Source organism: Ursus arctos, unplaced genomic scaffold, assembly GCF_023065955.2.
Source record: "Ursus arctos isolate Adak ecotype North America unplaced genomic scaffold, UrsArc2.0 scaffold_20, whole genome shotgun sequence".
In the NCBI taxonomy this organism is placed as follows: domain Eukaryota; kingdom Metazoa; phylum Chordata; class Mammalia; order Carnivora; family Ursidae; genus Ursus; species Ursus arctos.
In genome coordinates, this window is record NW_026622875.1 from 5,577,581 (window position 1) to 5,597,415 (window position 19,835).

The 19,835-nt window shown below is 34.2% G+C and overlaps 2 protein-coding genes across 3 annotated transcripts in view; one reads left to right on the top strand and one right to left on the bottom strand.

The window, feature by feature from the left end:
- The window catches only part of IFT80 (intraflagellar transport 80), a 117,308-nt gene that overhangs the window by 81,785 nt on the left and 15,688 nt on the right, over positions 1-19,835 (top strand). For both annotated transcript variants that reach the window (XM_057315862.1, XM_057315861.1), the window contains 8 exons: positions 1,164-1,282; positions 5,146-5,220; positions 8,321-8,484; positions 13,927-13,991; positions 16,785-16,920; positions 17,332-17,479; positions 18,574-18,745; positions 19,687-19,776. In XM_057315862.1, the coding sequence (XP_057171845.1) occupies positions 1,164-1,282; positions 5,146-5,220; positions 8,321-8,484; positions 13,927-13,991; positions 16,785-16,920; positions 17,332-17,479; positions 18,574-18,745; positions 19,687-19,776 (969 nt within the window). The remainder of the gene's footprint in view (positions 1-1,163; positions 1,283-5,145; positions 5,221-8,320; positions 8,485-13,926; positions 13,992-16,784; positions 16,921-17,331; positions 17,480-18,573; positions 18,746-19,686; positions 19,777-19,835) is intronic.
- The window catches only part of CUNH3orf80 (chromosome unknown C3orf80 homolog), a 43,583-nt gene continuing 33,704 nt past the window's right edge, over positions 9,957-19,835 (bottom strand). The window contains exons 2-3 of the transcript XR_008960606.1: positions 14,410-14,475; positions 9,957-10,151 (exon numbers count right to left, since the gene is read on the bottom strand). The gene's annotated coding sequence lies outside the window, so the exon portion shown is untranslated. The remainder of the gene's footprint in view (positions 10,152-14,409; positions 14,476-19,835) is intronic.

Genomic DNA, 19,835 nt, shown 5'->3' on the forward strand with positions numbered 1-19,835 from the left:
TAGTAATAGCCTTTCGTGTGTATATTATTTCATGATTTTGCTTATTTATCTTTGTGATAGAATTCTAGAAGTAAGATTATTAGGTCAAGGAATATAGGTATATGTAATTTTGCCATCTCCATCATGGTGGTAGTTTCATGGGGATGGGAGTTGAAGAGCAGGTAATAAAAATGTAGGGGCGTCTGGGTGGCTCAGTCGTTAGGCATCTGCCTTCGGCTCAGGTCATGATCCCAGGGTTCTGGGATTGAGTCCCACATCAGGCTCCCTGCTCAGTGGGGAGTCTGTTTCTCCTTCTCTCTCTGCTCCTCCCCCTGCTTGTGTTCCCTCGCTCTCTGTGTCTCTTTCTGTCAAATAAATAAAATCTTAAAAAAAATAAAATAAAATAAAAAATAAATAAACATGTAATATGCCTAATAGGTATTTGTGCTTTGAAGAAGTACTTAAACGAAGTTTGACTTTATCTTTTTTCCCATACTCTTTCTATAATTGTCACATTATATTTAGAAAGATGATAACATTTTGAGGGGAATTTAAAGAAATGCTAACTTCTAGGTACAATTAATCTCTTTTTCCTCTACTTTCACCTGTTACTACAATGTTAGTTGGTACTTAGCTTCCTTAAATGTTATCTCTATGTTTTAACATATGGAAATATTTGTGTCCCTCTGTGCGCCTCACTTCTTCACTGTGCAGTTGCTGTCTTTACTAATACCTCCCACTCCATTTTGATTTTTAAAATTATTTTTATCTCTTTTTTTAGAACTTAAATTTTAAAGTAAAACCTATCCCTAAAAAGAGATATTCTTACTGTTTGGGCAGAAATCATATAGTCTCTTTCCATCTCCTATATGCCATATATATTTTTTTTACTATATCTCAATGGTATAGCATTTTCCACCTTACTTCTCCATTGCTACCTCATTCAGATTGGCTTTCAGGTTAGAAATCTACATTTCTAAGAGTTTTTTGTGTCTTTCTTTTGTTGGTTGATTTTTATACCCAAATATGTCATCTTATGCCTAGTTCCTATTGAATTCTTTTTTATACGATTAGGTAATCCAGAGTGCATTGAATTTTATGCTTCAAAATCTTGCTAACTTACCTAATTAAAATTCTGATGTATTTTAATGTTGTTTGTTGGTATTTCATTTTTCCTTGTTTAGGTTCGTAATGTTCTTAATGATGCCATGGATTTACTGGAATTCCGTGATAGAGTCATTAAAGCATCTTTGAACTATGCACACTTAGTTGTTTCAACGTCTCTTCAATGTTATGTGTTCTCGTAAGCATCTTGCATTTCTTAAAAATTCAGAGTTTTGTCTGTGATGAGAAAATTTATTTTCAAGCTTTCCTATCAACATGGCTTGGTTCTAAACTTAATTTTCTTAAAACCTCACTTATCCTGAACTTACTCCCAACCAAGAAGTGATTTAAAATGAGCTATAAGCAGTGAAAATAAATCTAATAAAGTTTGTGCATCAGAGGTTAATAATCATTTTTATAATAGAAAATGCTTTCTCTGAGATAGTGTTTACTCTTACTTTACTCACACTTCTAAGGACTTTAGTATAACTTGATTTCAGAGCCCAGAGGAGCAGTTGATAAATGATGAGAAAAGGACCCACCTAACCACTGGAAGAGAGGGGACAGCTAGCAGCCCGACAACAGGCTGAAAGATGTTCAGTAAAGATGTTCAGGCTCAGTGTTATATCCTAGGGTAATCATGGATGTTCATATTGAAAATCCAGAGTTGCCCAGAAATGATGAAAGAAAATATATTCAATCTACTTTGTATTAGAAAGCAGGGAATAATTCAGTACATTCAAGAAACTTGTGTCTTAAACAAACATACTTGGTATTTTTCAAAGTGTAACTCAATACGTACTGATTAATTTTGAGCTGGCTTTCTGGAAACAAACCAACCAACCTGATTTGCAGTGTTTGCCTATTTCCATAATGTAAATACTCCTATCAAGCCTGATTTCAAGATACCGATATGATGTGGAAGGCAGAATTGAAGAGAGATGCACAGTAGCAAAGCATTATATAGAATTGGCACCATATGGGTACAACAGATGTAAATAATCTCAAGTGCATAGATAATAGTAAAATGTAATACAATCATCTGGAAATAATAGGCTTGGAGTATTATCTTTGTTTTGAATATAATTTGCTTAATTATAAGTTTATATAATTTAATTTTAGATAATAGCTCTATTTAAAAGTTGGCTTGCAAAATTCCTGAAAATACACCACTTGGTACAAGGTGGCTCTAAGCATGCCACCGGTTGACTTCTCAACTATCCAGAAAACTCATGTAACCACTATATTACTTGCAAGAGTTGTGAATAGTTAAGGATTGTTTTTACATTCTGTGCTTATATTTGTAACATCACATGGTTATAGTTTAATCATTAAATATAAAATTGAAGGTAAGGACTATATATGTCTTCTTCACAACTGTACACCCAGTACCCAGCACTGTATTCCACATTTAGTAGGTACTTAATAAAAAAAGTATTCTTGGATGAATAAATGAATCAAAAAACAAAGTATAGTGGTATCTTGGATTCCTAAGCCCAGTAAAACACAACGCAGAGGTATCCAGTTTGATCAACAGTAACACTGACTACAACTATATATCAAAAATTCTCACTCACTATGTGTAAGTCTGCTACTAATCAGAATCTGCAACTTAGGACAGCAGCCAAGAATTAAATGGGAGAAGCAGAGAAGAGAGGGACTAAAGAAACAGGTGGCTCAATTTAAGTGAAATTTTTTCTTACATGAAAGAGAAGAGCAACAGTAAGACTCTGGGGGAAAGTCTAGAAAGATACCAAGTTACACAGTTGCTATATAAGGGAGGGAGTTTAGAATGTGAAGAAATTTCACAATCACTTACTGCAAATAGTCATTTGAATAATTAATTTTCATGGAGTTGAGGAAAAATAGAGAAGATCTCTTCAGTTTAGGGTTTGTTTGAAGAAAGGTAGGCTATTAACCACCCCAGATGATGGGTTTATTCTGCAAGTTTTAGTGGCAATGACATAACGTTTGAATCCATAAGATTAGTATCATGTGTTACTTGTATTAGAGAAGTTGCTTTTTAAAATACTTACCAAAAGTTTAGCAGCTGTGATTTAATTTTTTTGGCACTCTACTTTTCACATACTAGTTAATATGTCGCAAAATGTAAGATTGCTCTTCTTCTTTTCTGGTTTAGTCCTGCCTCCCCTCTCTTGTCAAGACATTTATTAAGGTACAAAATATTTATTATAGTGAAATACCAGGGAGCAGTAGTGGGAATGAGATAGTGCTGAGACCTATCATCACCAAAATGTATTTCATTAAATTAAAAAACCTACTAGTGTTTCTATTTATTTATGTATTAAAGATTTAATTTTAAGTAGTCTCTACAGCCAACATGGGGCTCAGACTCGCAACTCTGAGATCAAGAGTCGCATCTTCTACCAACAGAGCCAGCCACGGGCCCCAACAAACCTAACCAGTATTTTAGATAACAACAACTATCGTTTATCGAGCACTATTATATTGTCTGTTATGGTCTTGGTCTAATTTACCCTGTGTGTTGAGTACTATTATTATTACCATTTTACAAGATGAAGAAACTAAAGGACACACAGAGTAAGTAATTCACCCTAGGTCGAATTACTAAACTGCCTTACTAAAGGAAGAGCTGGGATTTGACTCCTAGTTCTTAATAACTGTTACTCCTTTTTCAGTAATAAATATATAGTTTTAAAAACTAGCATGTAAGCAATATAGTAGTTTATATGAAAAGAAGTTCCAGAAAAAGTAAATAATATATAAGTATTCTATGTTAAATTTTCATTTGGTTTTTCAAATAATTGTATAGAAAAATACCCTTGCTGTTTTCACCAATGTGGTTTAGGGAGTTTATATTTCCATGGCAGGTGTATATATCCCGGTTGTCATAAATATCAGATCTTTTGTAAGGGGACATTTAAAAAACTTCACAATCACTATTCCTATCAAAGAATGAAGGTTACTTCTAATGACTACATAAATGAAGCATTCTAAACTACAAAGCACATATCTTTGTCATACCTGCGAACACCAGGCTTACTAATTAATAGTAGCTTGTTCATTGCACTTACTTATTAAAATGGGTGTCAGACTCTTTGCATTAGCCAGTATTAATTTCCCACCGGTGTGCCCACTTGCTTCCCGCACTTTTTGGATCTGAATATGAGATTTAATCTGATTTAAAGAATTGGTTTCATGAAAATAATTGAGAACAATTCAGAATATACGAGAGTCATAAAACATTTTAAACTGAAATTTTGATGATTTGGGGTGGGTTTTCGGTTTGTAAATGTTTTCTTCCCTTTTCCTATCTTTCAATCGTATTACACTATAGAAACCAAAGGAGTTATTTGTTCACTTATTTATTTGTTTATTCAATAAGCATGGTCATAGCTTACATTTATATAGTGTTTTACAGTTTACAAAATGCTTCACAGAAATCTTCATTCGGACCAACAGTAACATTGGGAGACTTGTAGGAAAAATGCTCATGTTCGTAACATTATTGTTATTATAGTTTCTGTTTGTTCAGTATCTCCTATATAACAGGCAGTTAGCTAGGCACTTTACGTGAGTTGCCATCATCTCCATTTTACAAATAAGGAAACTGATGCTTGATGCTTAGGAGGTTAAGCTTATTAAAATCATATGGCCGACAGGTGGTGAAACCAGGTCGCTAATCCTGATCTGTCTAGCCAAAAATGTGTCCTTTCTTCACTATGCCATACTGCTACTATTTATCAGATGAGAAACATCAGATGACTTGCCCAAATCACAGAGCTAATAAATGACAGAACTTGTACTTAGGGTTCCTCAATTCACATATTGTGATACCTAGAATAGACATTTGTTGACATTTACTGTGGAATACTTGTTACTTACACAGAGTTTGATTTCTAGTCAGGGATACAGACATGTAAGTGAATGATTTCAGAGCAATGTGCCTAGTGCTATAATAGAAATATATACAGTTACAGTGAGACTGATGGCACTATTTAAAATGAATACTTATCTATTTATTTAAAGTTATTTGGCATTTTGAATGTTAATAAATATCCATTTTTTTTAATCTTTTAGTACGAAGAACTGGAATACACCACTTATATTTGATCTCAAAGAAGGAACTGTTAGTTTAATTCTGCAGGCAGAAAGGTATTTGTTTATCATGTTTGACTATTGAATATGGGATTAAAATATTTCAGATTGCAGTCAAGCACTCTTTAAAGCATGCCCCTTTCAGAATGGTACATTACTCATTTGGAATCAATCTGTTTCTTTTTATTTTAAAGGAAAAAAGTAAGAATAAGCTGTTAGTTCAGTGGTTCTAAAACTTGTTGGTCTCAGAATTTCTCTACCGCCTTCTTCTTTTTTTTTTTTTTAGTAGGCTACATGTCCAGTGTGGAGCCCAACGCAGAGCTTGAACTCATGACCCTGAGATCAAGACCTGAGCTGAGATACAGAGTTGGATGTGTAACTGACTAAGCCACCCAGGCACCCCTCTCTACACTCTTAAAAAGTCCTTGAGGGTTACATATAGGTTATATGGCTCAGTATTTACTATACTAAAAATTTAAATTGAGAAATATGAATGATATTAATTTATTAAGAATGATGAGACTAAACTTATTACAAGTAATATGTCTCAGCATTTACTATACTAAAAATTTAAATCAAGAAATATAAAAGGTATTAATTTATTAAGAATGATGAGACTAAATTTATTACAAGTAAATATCAAAGTAGTGATCTGAGAGAATGAGAGGGAAACGGGTGAGTTGGAGCACCTGGGTAGCTCAGTCTAAAGTTAAGCTTCTGACTTCAGCTCAGGTCATGATCTTAAGGTTCTGGGATCAAGCCCCAGGTTTGGCTCTGCACTCAGTGGGGAGTCTGCTTCTCCCTCTCCATCTTTCCTCCCCTCTCTCATGTCCTCTTTTCTCTCTCTCAAATAAATAAATAAAATCTTAAAAAAAAAAAAAAAGAGACGGTGGAGTTACTATGAGATCATTTTGACCTCAGGGTCCTTATTTTTTACTCTGTTCTGTTCTTGTTTTTGGTTTTAAATATTTGAAACATGCTGGTTTTATGAGCCACTACATGGTTGTGATCTGAAGTTTGAAAAATAATATTCTTTACCCACACCTTCGGTGTATAGAGGACGATGAAACTCCAGGCCAACAAACTGGAGTACAGTGGGAATAGCTAGTCCTCAAGAACCCACATTTTCCATGAAAACTATCATCAGTCTATCAAGTACAGTGATATCCTACCGAATCAGAGGTCAGTCTTAGAAAGCTACAGCCCAACAAAACCAGGAATAAAGTTTAAAAATATAATCAACAATTGCCTAAAATAGCTACTCATGAAATCTTTGCACTAAAACCTTGTATTTTATTCCTCATTTTCTTTACTCACCACCTAGGCAATCTCTTAATAGTGTTGTTATCAGGTTTTCTAACCCACAACCTTTTATAAATAGCAAACCAGAAGAGGAATGCTGGTGGGCTGTGAGAGGCTGGCACAAGGACAAGAAGAAAAGTGACTGCCTGGCAAGGCAGCATAGAGAAAACAAAAAGCACAGAACTGTATAGCTGAATAGCTTAATTATTCTGATGCACCAACAGTCTCATGAGTACCAAAGCTGTCAGTTAAACAGGTACTGAAGACGGTGCTCATCATATTCATGACCTTGAGGGATCGAGAAAATTGTGTCAAATTTTGTGTCATCTGTTTAGTGAAATTGAAATATATTATTTTGTAATATCATAAATTTTTAATACAAAAAGACATCTTTGCCACTTAAAAGGTAAGATGTCAGCTATCTAAAAAACCATATTTCTTTTTTTTTTTAAAGATTTTATTTATTTATTTGACAGATAGAGACAGCCAGCGAGAGAGGGAACACAAGCAGGGGGAGTGGGAGAGGAAGAAGCAGACTCCCAGCAGAGGAGCCTGATGTGGGGCTCGATCCCACAACGCCGGGATCACACCCTGAGCCTAAGGCAGACGCCCAACCGCTGTGCCACCCAGGCGCCCCTAAAAAACCATATTTCTGAAATTCTTTTTACTTGAACAGTGCCAAATAATTTTATTTATTTATACATTACTTATAAGTGTATTGAGTATGCTCTTAGTAAAGGCATATGTTAATGGTATAACTGATGAGGCAATTAAAGAATAATTTACTTACTGTCCAATGCTTGTCCTATTTCTTCATTTAGAGATGTCTGCCCTTTGAAACACAGTGTTACTCACAAGGAGGTTAAAAGCTTATAGTGTCTTGTTTAGGAGAGAAAAAGTTTTTAGTATTGAAACAAAGAAAAAATATATATTAATATGATGTGTCATTTTGTCAACATTAGTAAATATTGTTTTCATACACTAATGTGTAAGGACCAAACCCTTTAATTAAACTACACACCAGTACTCAAGTATTAATTTAATTAAAATGTGTACATTTGTTTCCATGGCAAGAAAGAACACTTAGCAATTCCTGAATCAAGAAATAGTTCTGTGGGGCGCCTGGGTGGCACAGCAGTTAAGCGTCTGCCTTTGGCTCAGGGCGTGATCCCGGCGTTATGGGATGGAGCCCCACATCAGGCTCCTCCGCTATGAGCCTGCTTCTTCCTCTGCACTCCCCCTGCTTGTGTTCCCTCTCTCGCTGGCTGTCTCTATCTCTGTCGAATAAATAAATAAAATCTTAAAAAAAAAAAAAAAGAAATAGTTCTGAATCAAGGATATTACAGTTTTGAACATAAGATTTTAAAACGTAATACTGTGTTCAGCATCGAGGAAACAGGTATTCCAATATGAGTGTAAATTATTACAACATTTGAAAGGGCAGTTTAACAATATATATTAAAATTTTCAAAGTATATGCCCTTTGATCTAATTATTGCATTTCTAGAAGCTATACTAAGGAGATAAGTAAGGTAAACATATAGAGATGTGTATATACTAGACATTCTTTAAAACAATGAATAATTTGAAATAAATGTCTATTGGGAATGAATGAATAAAATGAAATCATAATATATCCATACTTTGCCCTAAGTTATCTCTATAGAGATAGGATTGCAAGAGATCTTTTGCTTTCCCTTTATTGTTTGAATTGTTTTTTGCAATGTCATAAATTTTCAAAAGAAAAAAATTAGATTTAGATTTTTCCAAAGAATAAACTATTCTCTAATATAAAAATGAAAATATAGTAAGCTTCTATTTGAGAATGTATTTTTATTCTTTTTTTTTTTTTTAGACATTTTCTTCTTGTAGATGGTAGTGGTATCTATTTATATTCTTATGAAGGCCGCTTCATTTCTTCTCCAAAATTTCCTGGAATGAGAACAGATATCCTGAATGCACAGACTGTATCTCTGAGTAATGATACCATAGCAATAAAAGACAAAGCTGATGAAAAAAGTAAGTGCATTTTTATAATTTTCCATGTCACGTTTTCATGAAATTTGTTAACACTGTAAAATTTCCTTAAATTAACTTTCATTTTCTCATGTATTAATATGTTAACTTTCTGTGAATGAATTATGAGCTTCCTAATTTGTCCTACACGTGAATTAATTAAAGAACTAAAGTTGTCATATTATACCCAATTGATAGAGATTGTCACAACATCAAAGCTTATTGGTAAGGAATAAATCTTTATGTATATAGTAACTGTTAGTAGAGGGTTTGAGTTCAAGTTTGTGAGTCCTAAGAATGTTTGTTAATTTTTAAATTTAGTGGTCTTTTAAAATGTTCCCTTTTTCTTCATTTGGTAACATAGTAAATATTGTGCTTCATTGTACTATTTATTTTGCTTATATATACTTATATTTTTATAAATATTTTTACATTTGTTTATATTTTAAATTAATGAATTAGAAGAAAGTTATGAATAATTTAAAATTTTCATATAAAAATAAAGACCACATTATATTTATAAATTGATATAAGTATGTCAGATGTTTTGGAATTCCATCGTACAGACACCATTTTATTAGGGCATTGCTATTATCACAGCAACATTTATCCAATAAATACTGAGTACTTGCTATGTACCAGGTATTTTTCTAGAAGTTGAGGATACAACAGTGAATAAGACACACAAATAAACATAAATATATAATAAGCAGTCAGCTAATGATATGTGTTGTGAAGAAAATGCTGAGTGAGGGAATAGAGCACACTGCAGGTGGGACAGGGGAATGACAATAGGACAAACAAATGCAAGAGTTCTGAGGTGGGAATGATTGGCATGTAAAAGGAACTGCCAGAAGTCCATGGGGCTTGGTCAACATGAGCTAGGCGGAGTGTGGAAGGAGAGGACAGAGAAAGATAAGCAGAAACCAGATCATATAAAAACTTGGCCGTGGTAAGACTGTTGGCATGAGAGAAGGAGAGGAGGCAAGCATAGTATCCTCTGTTTTTATCCTGGATGAATGAGATGGAAGATGGGGAAGGAGGAAGGTTAGAGGAAGTCCACATACGGAGTTCTATTTTGGTCACGGTAAGTTAAATGCTTCTTGCACATTCAACCAGGAATGGAGAGTAAACAATAGCATAGACAAGCCAGGGCTCAGGAGAGAGTTGGGGACTAGAGATGTAAATTTGGGAGTCGCTGGTGTACAAATGCTGCCATGGCACTGAATGAGATCGCCTAAGAAGTGAGTATAGGCAGAGAAGAGGACCGAAGACTGAGCACAGCAATATTCAGAGGTGGGTGAGAGGAAGTAGAGCCAATGAGATGAGAGAGTGAGTTATCCCTAAAGCCTAGTGGAAAAATATTAAATAATTTTTTTCTTTATTAATACATATTGCTAAACGTTTGTTTGTCACTGTGACATATTACTTAAAAAAAAAAAAATCTGACCTGATGGTTAATTTTGTTAGTTCATACTGTGAAAGACCTAATTCAGGAGCTAGAAAACTGTCCCGTTTTTTAATTTTCAGTACTTTCAGATAACATCATGTCTCATGGTGGTAGAAATATAATTTTCCTAAATAGAACTTCTGACTCTTCGTGCCGTAGACCTTCTCTGACAGAGGACATTTGGTGATTGTTTTGTTTTCTTGAAGGCCTTCCTTTCTGGCTAAAAAGAGAAATCAAATAAGATAGTATCTAGTTAGCGGACACATTTAAGATGAGTGGATAATTGTTGATAATAATAATTTGGAAGTCAGATTTTTGTCTTCAGCAAACTTAAATTTAAAAATCCCAGTGACATTATGAGTTATCTGTACTGTTCTTGTTCAACACTGCATATTTCAGATCGAAGCTGTAAGAAAGCATGTATGTTTCCAACTGACTATACCTTATTCTGAATTTTTCTGTATTTAATTCACATCTGAAACATAGTTCATTATTTTTTAAGTCTTTGATAATTCATAGAATTTTAGAGCTAGAAAGAATTATCAACGTTTTCAGAAATATGGGTTTATCTGCCATTAAATTATCTATTTTACTCACATAAATTTTGATTGTTGAACAAGATAATCATGCAATTCTGTTTTACTGTAAACAGAAAATCAAAAAGACCAAAATAAAATTATTATTGTAAACTGATATAAAATGAGCAGGAAAGCATTTTCCTTATGTTCCTTTTAAAAGAAACTGGTATTCACTGATGATTAAATAGAGGTATATGCTAACAGTAGAAAACAAATTGAAGTACTTAGAATCATTAACCTATGAAATTTTCCTTCAAGGGAGAACATTCACATATGAAACCAGTGGTTCCTTCCTAATTTGGGAGCTCCTTAATAAACAGGATTCTTGTACCAAGTCACAGTATTCTACCAGTTCAGGTGACTGATTGAGTAGTGGAGATACTAGTGCTTTTGACTTCCTTCTCAAACACTTGCACAGATAGATGCTATGATATTAGTGTGGGTGACTATTTGAAACAAGTGTCTGGGTATGGGGAGAGTAGAAGTTAGAGAGCAGTCACTTATGTTTCGAAGCTTTGAGGCCCGCAGCTGCTTAGTTGCTCTTTCTACCAGTTTTTGCTACATACTAACACTAAAATACAGAGCCAGCCTCCCATGGTTCAGGGCCACTTACAGTTATAGAAAGAAGTAGAGAAGTCCATCCATATACCTCCATCTCTTTATAATATCCATCAGCAAAAGGAGGGAACACTTTTATATTTAAAAAAAGTTATTAGTTTGGGGGTGCCTGTGGCTCGGTTGCTTAGGTGTCTGACTCTTGATTTCGACTCAGGTCATGCTCTCAGGGTCATGAGATCGAGCTCTGCCTCTTTGCCCCTCCCCCCCACTCTCGCACATGCACTCTCTCTCAAAATAATAAATAAAATCTTTTAAAAAAGTTGTTAGTTTGTATAGCTATGAAAAAACTGGGTTTAGCCAAGCCCAAAACATTTTTTAATGGAAGCCAAAAATTTTAAATTTGTTATGCTTAATTAAAACTTTAGTTACAGTATTTTTCTTTTTCATTTTCTGAGCAAAATTGGCAATTTTAAAGCATAACTTATTGTTACAACATTATTTCCTCTGTGAATATAGCCAGGGACCTCAAACTTAACATTCCTAAGATTTACTAACAGCTAATAATCAATATACTAGAAGTGTGATCCTCTAGAATTTAAATATCATGTTATACATATTTCAGCATTTTTATGATCTGTATGAATTGTTCAATTTTTTTGCTGACTACTGTGCAACTATTGTCTTTTCGTGCTATTTCTGTCTTTTCATTTTTGTAAGCTTTATGCATGTTTGGTCATATAAAATTACTCCATTTGGGATGAACCTTGGATTGGAGTTATTTGGGAATTATTTAAAGAAAATCACCAAAACTAACACTCCAACAATCTTCCCTTCATCCTAACAATCTATTTATTTATTTATTTATTTTTTTAAAAGAGTTTATTTATTTATTTCAGAGAGAAAGACAGAGAGCATGAGCGGGGGGGATGGGGGGAGCGGTTGCAGAGGGAGAGGGAGAAGCAAACCACATGTTTCAATGAATTAGGGTTGGTCCAGTGACTCTCACCCTTCCTGACACCAACATGTGGTTTGGGAAGAGAAAGGATGAAAGAACAGGGGATGAGGAACCTCTGACTCTTAGGGGCAACAGGATCACCACGGTATGAGACAGCAGCTAAGCTGCAATCAGCTGTGAGAGGTAAAAGTTACCTATGGAATTTTGGGATGATGGATCCATCTCCTGGGAAGTTGGCTCACTTGATGCATAAGAAAATGCAAAATAATAAGAAAAAGGAAAAATATGCAGTCCTGTGGTTATTATAATCTGCAAGAGGTAAAATGAAAATAAGACTCATAAAACCTCATCTTCAATTCTCTGTTCTCTCACTTTAATTGTGTCCTCATTAGAACTTCACCAATGGGTTTTGGTACCATACTGCATGGGACTCTCATATCAAAAGGTCCTAGAAACTTCTCTATTCTGCCCCCTGACCCTTTTACTGACTCCGGTGCATAAGGCCTTGGGTCCCCAACAGAGTGTTGAGTCAAGAAACCCTGGCCCTTTCATCAGTCCATCTCTTGATTAAATTGGGGAACCAAAGCCCCAGGCAATTGAAGATGAGGTTTCTTTTTGCTATTTTGCCATGTAGCTTTCCAAATTCCTCCAAACTAGGATGAATAAAGCAGATTTATTTAAAGGCCTTCAATGTTGGGGGACCAACAGGGATTCCCATTGGTTCATCCAACCTCTATTTTTTTTACCCCATCAATGTTTGTTTTATTCATCCCATTTCTTAGATTTTCACCTTGCTGGGATGAGGACCTTGATGCGTCTGTCTATCTCTAATTATTTTAGCCTTTTTCATGATTTCTTTTAGCATAACTTTTTCCTTGGGAAATGGCTCTGAGGATAGTCGCTTTACCTTAGGCTGACCAGAATCAGGATCTTCTCCAACATATTCTTTCAGTGGGAGCCTTGGGACTAGAGGCTATAATTGGGACTGTCCAAAATCTGTATTTGGCACATCTCTTATTTTCATTTTAGAATTTAATTCTAAATTTAGAATTATACTTTTATTATAAAGGATACACATAGGGTGAGGCCTGGGAAGGAACACAGAACTTCTGTGCCCTCTCATGAAATCAGGGCACTTCATCCTCCCAGTGTATCAGTATGTTCACCAATGAGGAAGCAACACTGAGTTTTTGTAGGATTTTTATTACATGGGCATGACTAATTAAATTATTGGCCACATAATTGAACTCAGTTTCCAATCCCCCAACCTCCCTATCCCCAGAGGTCAGGGAACTGAATACGCTTGGGCTTTCTGATGACCATCTCCCATTCTGAAGCTATCTAGGGGCCCACCAAGATTCTCCCCACTAGTATAACTAAGACACTCCGAATCACTCAGGAAATTCCAAGGGTTGTTGAAGGTCCCTGCCAGGAACCCAGGACAAAAACCAGACAAATTTCTAATTATACCACGGGGAACTGTGTACTGACCCCAGGGAACGAAACAGTACATAACACATAGCCTGGTACACACTTGACACATTTTTCTTTTGTGAAATATGATTGTCTGATATTATGTTCAAGAAAATCAGACTTGTGAAAATTATAAATTACATCTAGATTTGGACTTGCCATTGTAGATCTTATGGAGGAGTGAAGCCATACCTATTAATAACTATTCTAATTAAGGAATATGTTTTAGGAAGAAGTATTCAGTTCCACTGTTTTTTAAGAAATAGAACCCATTAGTAAGTAGGAATTTGATGCTGTTGCTCTTCTATGCTGATGGATTCTCCGTGGTCCAAAGGGTTAAATAATTTCTCATCAGGACATGATAATTCATTGAAGTTTACCAATAAAAATTCTAATATAATATATTAACTAATGCTTTACTTTTTTTCAAGTAATCTACCTTTTTGAGGCATCAACTGGAAAACCATTAGATGATGGGAAGTTTCTTTCTCATAAGGTAATGGACATTAGCTACTTCTAATGTAAATAGCCACTATTTATTTGCTACCTTTTTAAAATTAATGGTTTCATTTTTTAAGGCAAAAAACAGAAATTAGTTTAGTTTTTTTAATGGTTATCGCAATAATTGCCTCAATCCTCTATTTTTATTTTATTTTTTTAAGTTTTAATTTATTTATTCATTTTAAGTAATCTCTATAACCCAGCATGGGGCTTGAACTCATGACCCCAAGATCAAGAGTCGCATGCTCTTCTGAATGAGCCAGAAGGCACCCTTAGAAATTAGTTTTATATTTAAACCACTGTGCATTCTACATATAGTATTTTGTGTAAAAATGTCAGAGGACTAAGCACTAGTAAGGTCTGTAATGGATAGCTATATATACCAATTAATTGGATAAAAGAATCGGACTTACATGTCTTTATCCAGGCTGTTCACTGCTTTTCAATGAAATGTTCTATCTTGATTAAACTTTTAGCACCTGTCGGTAAATAAAAAAGTTTTGTATTTCTGAATATCTTGCAGTTTTCCCATTGACCTGTCCTTAGCCTGCATTTTCTTTAGGTTTTAACACTGTAGTTAAACTGAAAAAAAAAAATGCTAAAGAAGTACAGAAAGATCTTGAAGTTGCTTATTGGTTTCTGATTTTTAACATTAAAATAAACAAAGAAGCACATTTTATTTAGTCTGGTAAGAGATATATTCAGGTCTAGATATGTTTTTAACTTTATTGTTCAATGCCACTAGTGAAGCGTTACTCTATATTTTATTTTCTTCTTTTTGTAATTATTAGTTTGAATTTGAATAACAAATACATTCATAACGTTCAGAAAGGAAAAACCATAAAAAAGTATAGAGGGAAAAAGTCTCCCTACTGCACCTGTTTCTTATCAGTACAGTTCTGTTCCACCAAAGAAGTAACTACCATTATTAAACTCCTTTTTCCTTCCAGAGATTTTTTAGTGCATATATGTAAGCAAAACTGATATATGTTCTTTCCCCCTCTTTTACAAAAATGTAACATACAACTCTCTATGTTGCTTTTTTCACATAAACTATTCCTGGAGATCTTTCTACATCAGTACATAAAGTGCTTTCCCAATTCTTTCCCCCCACCATACAGTAGAACATCTTATGAGTGTATCCGAATTTATTTAACCTGTGCCCAAATGGTGGGCATTTAAGGTACTATTGTAATACCTTCAAAAACAAAACAAATCCTAGCAAGTCTAAGAAAAAAAAAAGTTCTAGCAAGCCTTAAGACAATAAGCAGTAAATAAATCCCTCTGGACTGAGTTGAAATTAATCCACACTGAACCATTTCCAAGTTATAAGGAAAGTCATTTCCTTATAGTATAGGTAGTATAATAGTGTAGTGGATTAATGCAGTATGCCAGAAATACTTTGTTATGTGGACAGGGCACTAATCTTAAAGTCAGAAATCTGGACTTTAGGGATGCCTGCGTGGCTCAGTCGATTAAGCATCTGCCTTTGGCTCAGGTCATGATCCCAGGATCCTAGGCTCGAGTCCCACATTGCATTGGGCTCCTTGTTCAGAGGGGAGCCTGCTTCTCCTTCTCCCTCAGCCTCTCCCCCCTGCTCATTCTCTCTCTCTCTCTGTCTCTCAAATAAATAAATAAAATCTTAAAAAAAAAAAAAAAGGATCTGGACTTTAAATTCTAGATATGCTCATTACCAGTTTTTCTGAGCAAAATCACTTAATGGCTATGCATCTCAGTCTTCTTGTCTATAAGTAAGTATAGTAATGCTTACTTTACAAGGTAAAGTATCTTGTACCTTGTATAGTATAGTACCTTGTATCTACAATACGAGGTAGTTTCCTGTTTCAGAGGAAATGAATGTGAAAGAATGTATAAAATTTAAAACTCCAAAAACATAAGATATTTTCATAAATCTACTCTTACAAATCTTTAAAATATAGGCTTTCTACTTAGAGTAAATTTTGTTATGGAACATATTAATTCAAGTAGACCTCTTTTGTGATGTTCAGACTTGCCTCACCCTTTCACTCTGTCTACTAAAGGTAGCACAGTAGGACAGATAGAAATGTTGCTCAGCTTGGGCCACCTGGGTGGCTCAGTTGGTTGAGCTGAGCATCTGACTTGATTTTGACTCAAGTCATGATCTCATGGGTCGTAGGATCGAGCCCCTCCTCCGCATTGAACTGAGTTGGGCTCCAAGCTAAACGGGGGGTCTGCCTGATGATTCTCTCCCATCCCCCCTTCCCCACAGGTGCACACACTCTCTCTCTCAAATAAATAAATAAATCTTAAAAGAAAAAGAAATGTTTCCCAGCTTACAGAGTTTCAAAAAAGTATACATTATTTATAGTGTTTTAAGGGCATCCTTCCCTTGTAAATTAAAAAAAAAGTAACTGTGCTTTAGCTTTTGAATTATATCAGTAGTTTAAAATTACTTAACAGGGGCGTCTGGGTAGCTCAGTCGTTAAGTGTCTGCCATCGGCTCAGGGCGGGATTTCGGCGTTATGGGATCGAGCCCTGCATCAAGCTCCTCCGCTGGGAGCCTGCTTCTCCCCTCCCACTCCCTCTCTTGCTGGCTGTCTCTCTCTCTGTCAAATAAATAAATAAATCTTTAAAAAAAAAATAAATTACAAAAAATAAAATTAGTTAACAGGGACATTTTATTGTAAGTAGGGAGTGATATTTAATTGATCTTTAAATAAACAAATGTTCTTGTAATTAAATAATTTAAATGATCTGATGTCAAGCACTAAAACTAATCCAGTATTTTCATTTTTCTAAATTTTAGAATGAAATTTTGGAAATTGCTCTGGATCAAAAGGGACTTACCAATAGTAGAAAAATTGCCTTCATTGATAAGAATAGAGATCTCTATATCACTTCAGTGAAACGATTTGGGAAGGAAGAACAAATTATCAAACTTGGTAAAATAATTATACATTTAAAATTGATTACTTTGAATTTTCTTAGATTTACTTTGTCATATTTATACTAAATAGCATACTTGCTTGAATTAATCTGTGAATAATGCTTTGGTCTTATAACCCTTAACTACTTGACGCCACTTAAATAGCAAGTCTTTAACTGTTACAGCTACACTAGCATTGGAAGAAAGACTTACAAATTAACACATAATGGTTCTAGGTAAAATACTCAAATATTTTCATACATTTTTAAATGAGTTTTTGCACATATTTTCACCATTATACGATCAGAAAATAGAGTCATACCTACCAGAAATTAGAAGGGGTCTTGTATGTCAGTTGATTTTTAAAGTATTTTTAATACTTATTATAGTGGAACTAATAGTACATTAACATTCTTTTTAAAATAAGGAACAATGGTGCATACTTTGGCGTGGAGTGACACATGTAATATCCTTTGTGGACTTCAAGATACTCGATTTACAGTGTGGTATTACCCCAATACGGTTTATGTGGACAGAGACATTTTGCCTAAAACATTATATGAAAGGGATGCAAGGTAACATTTTACTACTGGAATTGTTTATTGTGATAAATAACTCTTAAGTGTCATGTTTTTGCCTCTAATTCCAATCCTGCAAGGTACCTTTCACTCAACTCAGTCAACGAAATTGCTCAGCTAAAGCTAGCTTAGTAAGATTTAAGTGTTGGGGTCAGGTTGAAAGTGTTGTATAATACTATTATATTTATTTGTTCCTTCTATGAATATAATTTTCCATATATAAATATAATTTTCAAGCCTAGTATTGTTTAATTTAACTCAGGCAGTTTTTTTCAATGTGGTTTAGTGATTTTAATATGGACATTTTTAAGATTTTTCAGTGAAATACAACATGTGTCAACCTTTATTCTTTCTTAGATTATCATAACTTATTAATTATAATCGTACAGGACTGTATGTATCTCCAGAATTTAATTTTTAAATTAATATTAAAGATAGAAAAAATATATAAGATTACTGAAGAGTTTTTTAAATTTTACAGGCTTCAGAAAATACATACATAGTTCTAAATTCTCTAAGAAATAACAAGATCTCTCACTCTTGACAAAATAAGAATACAAAGGTTCTTAGCTCCAAACCTTAGCTTAACTTTCAAATCTATTTTGAGTTCATTTTAATATTCAATTCATAACTTAAGCAAAACCAGAGAGGCATCATTTTAAAAGTATTTAAACTAATGAAGAGAAGTTAATCTCTTAAAGTTCACCTCCTTTTATTATGAGAAAATAATCTTGGAAACATCTTCATTTTTTATTGGTTTATACTTTCAAACGTGAACGCTGAGTTTTTTAATCATTTGTATAATTTACCTTAAGACTTAGCGGAAAAAAGGTTATTTCAAATGCTTTTAGGCATAGCTCTCAAATATGTAATAATTTTGGCACATTAAACTTATATTTTGCTCCAAGTGTATGGCAAGTTGGATTTGAATGTTTATTTAAATATATGCATTCTCCCTGGAGTTAACTTTTTTGGGGGTGAATTTTGGAGATTTGAAGTATTGATATCTGTGTCAAGTGTCAACTCCCCAAATTTAGTATCTTGAAAGATTTTGCTCAGAACATAAATTATAATTTGCTTTTTTCCAACAGTGAATTTAGTAAAAATCCCCATATTGTGAGTTTTGTTGGGAATCAAGTAACTATAAGAAGAGCTGATGGCTCACTGGTTCACATCAGCATATCACCATATCCTGCTATTCTCCATGAATATGTAAGCAGTTCAAAATGGGAAGATGCTGTAAGACTTTGTCGCTTTGTTAAGGTACTTCACGTTTTAGATCTCTAATTATGTATATATCATGTATCAGTTTACACATATCTTTGTGCAAGATAAGAAATGGTAACAGCTAAGGGCTGGAAAAATTGCAAATGAGATCATGTCTCTTTTTGATAAGTGAAGACATAAGCAATACAAGGAGATAGATATTGCTGTATGATTTATTTTTGAAGAAGCTATAATTTAAATGAGTAATTTCTCTATACTGGCACATGTAAAAATCTTCCCTGGAACTTTTGCTAAAAAGTCAGATTCCCAAGTTTTACCCCCACAGAGATTCTAATTTATTCAATCTGGGATGAAGCCTGGGCATATCTTTTAAATTCCTCAGATGGTTTGTACACCTAAGGTTAAGAACCTCTACTTTAGATCAGCATTTCCTAGCTTGGTTGAATCCAGTTTTTTCCAAGCATATTTGACCACAGAACTTTTTAATTTTACATGGCTTAGCGGCCCTTAGAATACACTTTTAAAATGACTTTTAGATGCTTTCCCTTACAATGAGTTGTTGATGGAAATCTGCGATAATAGCATTGTCTGGGAACCTCACTATTTCTCTGGTTCCTTATAAGTTACATTCTTTGACCTCATCAAAAAGACTGGAGGGTTTATAACCTTTAATTATCTTAAAAGTATGTCAGAAGTTCACAAATAAATCTTTGATAATTAGAAATGAAAATTTGCAAGAAATTTTATTCAAAAGAAGTTCTTTGTATGTTATTAATATATTTCAACAAAATAGTAGACATGACTATGGACATGAAATTTCCATGTCATTAATTAAATAAATTAGTAGTTTTTTCAGTGCCGTGCTCAGCAATGTTTAATTTTTTCATTAAAATGTAACTTTAATGTATTTTAAATCACTGCTTGTTTTAAGGCAGTTCTGCTCGTAGTTGAAATAATTGCTGTCCTATTTCACTTAGGAGCAGACCATGTGGGCTTGCCTCGCTGCTATGGCAGTTGCTAACAGAGAAATGACCACTGCAGAAATAGCCTACGCGGCAATTGGTGAAGTAAATAACGTTTACTTATCTCTCTGTTTGTGGTTTTTCTTAACATAATTTGTTACATT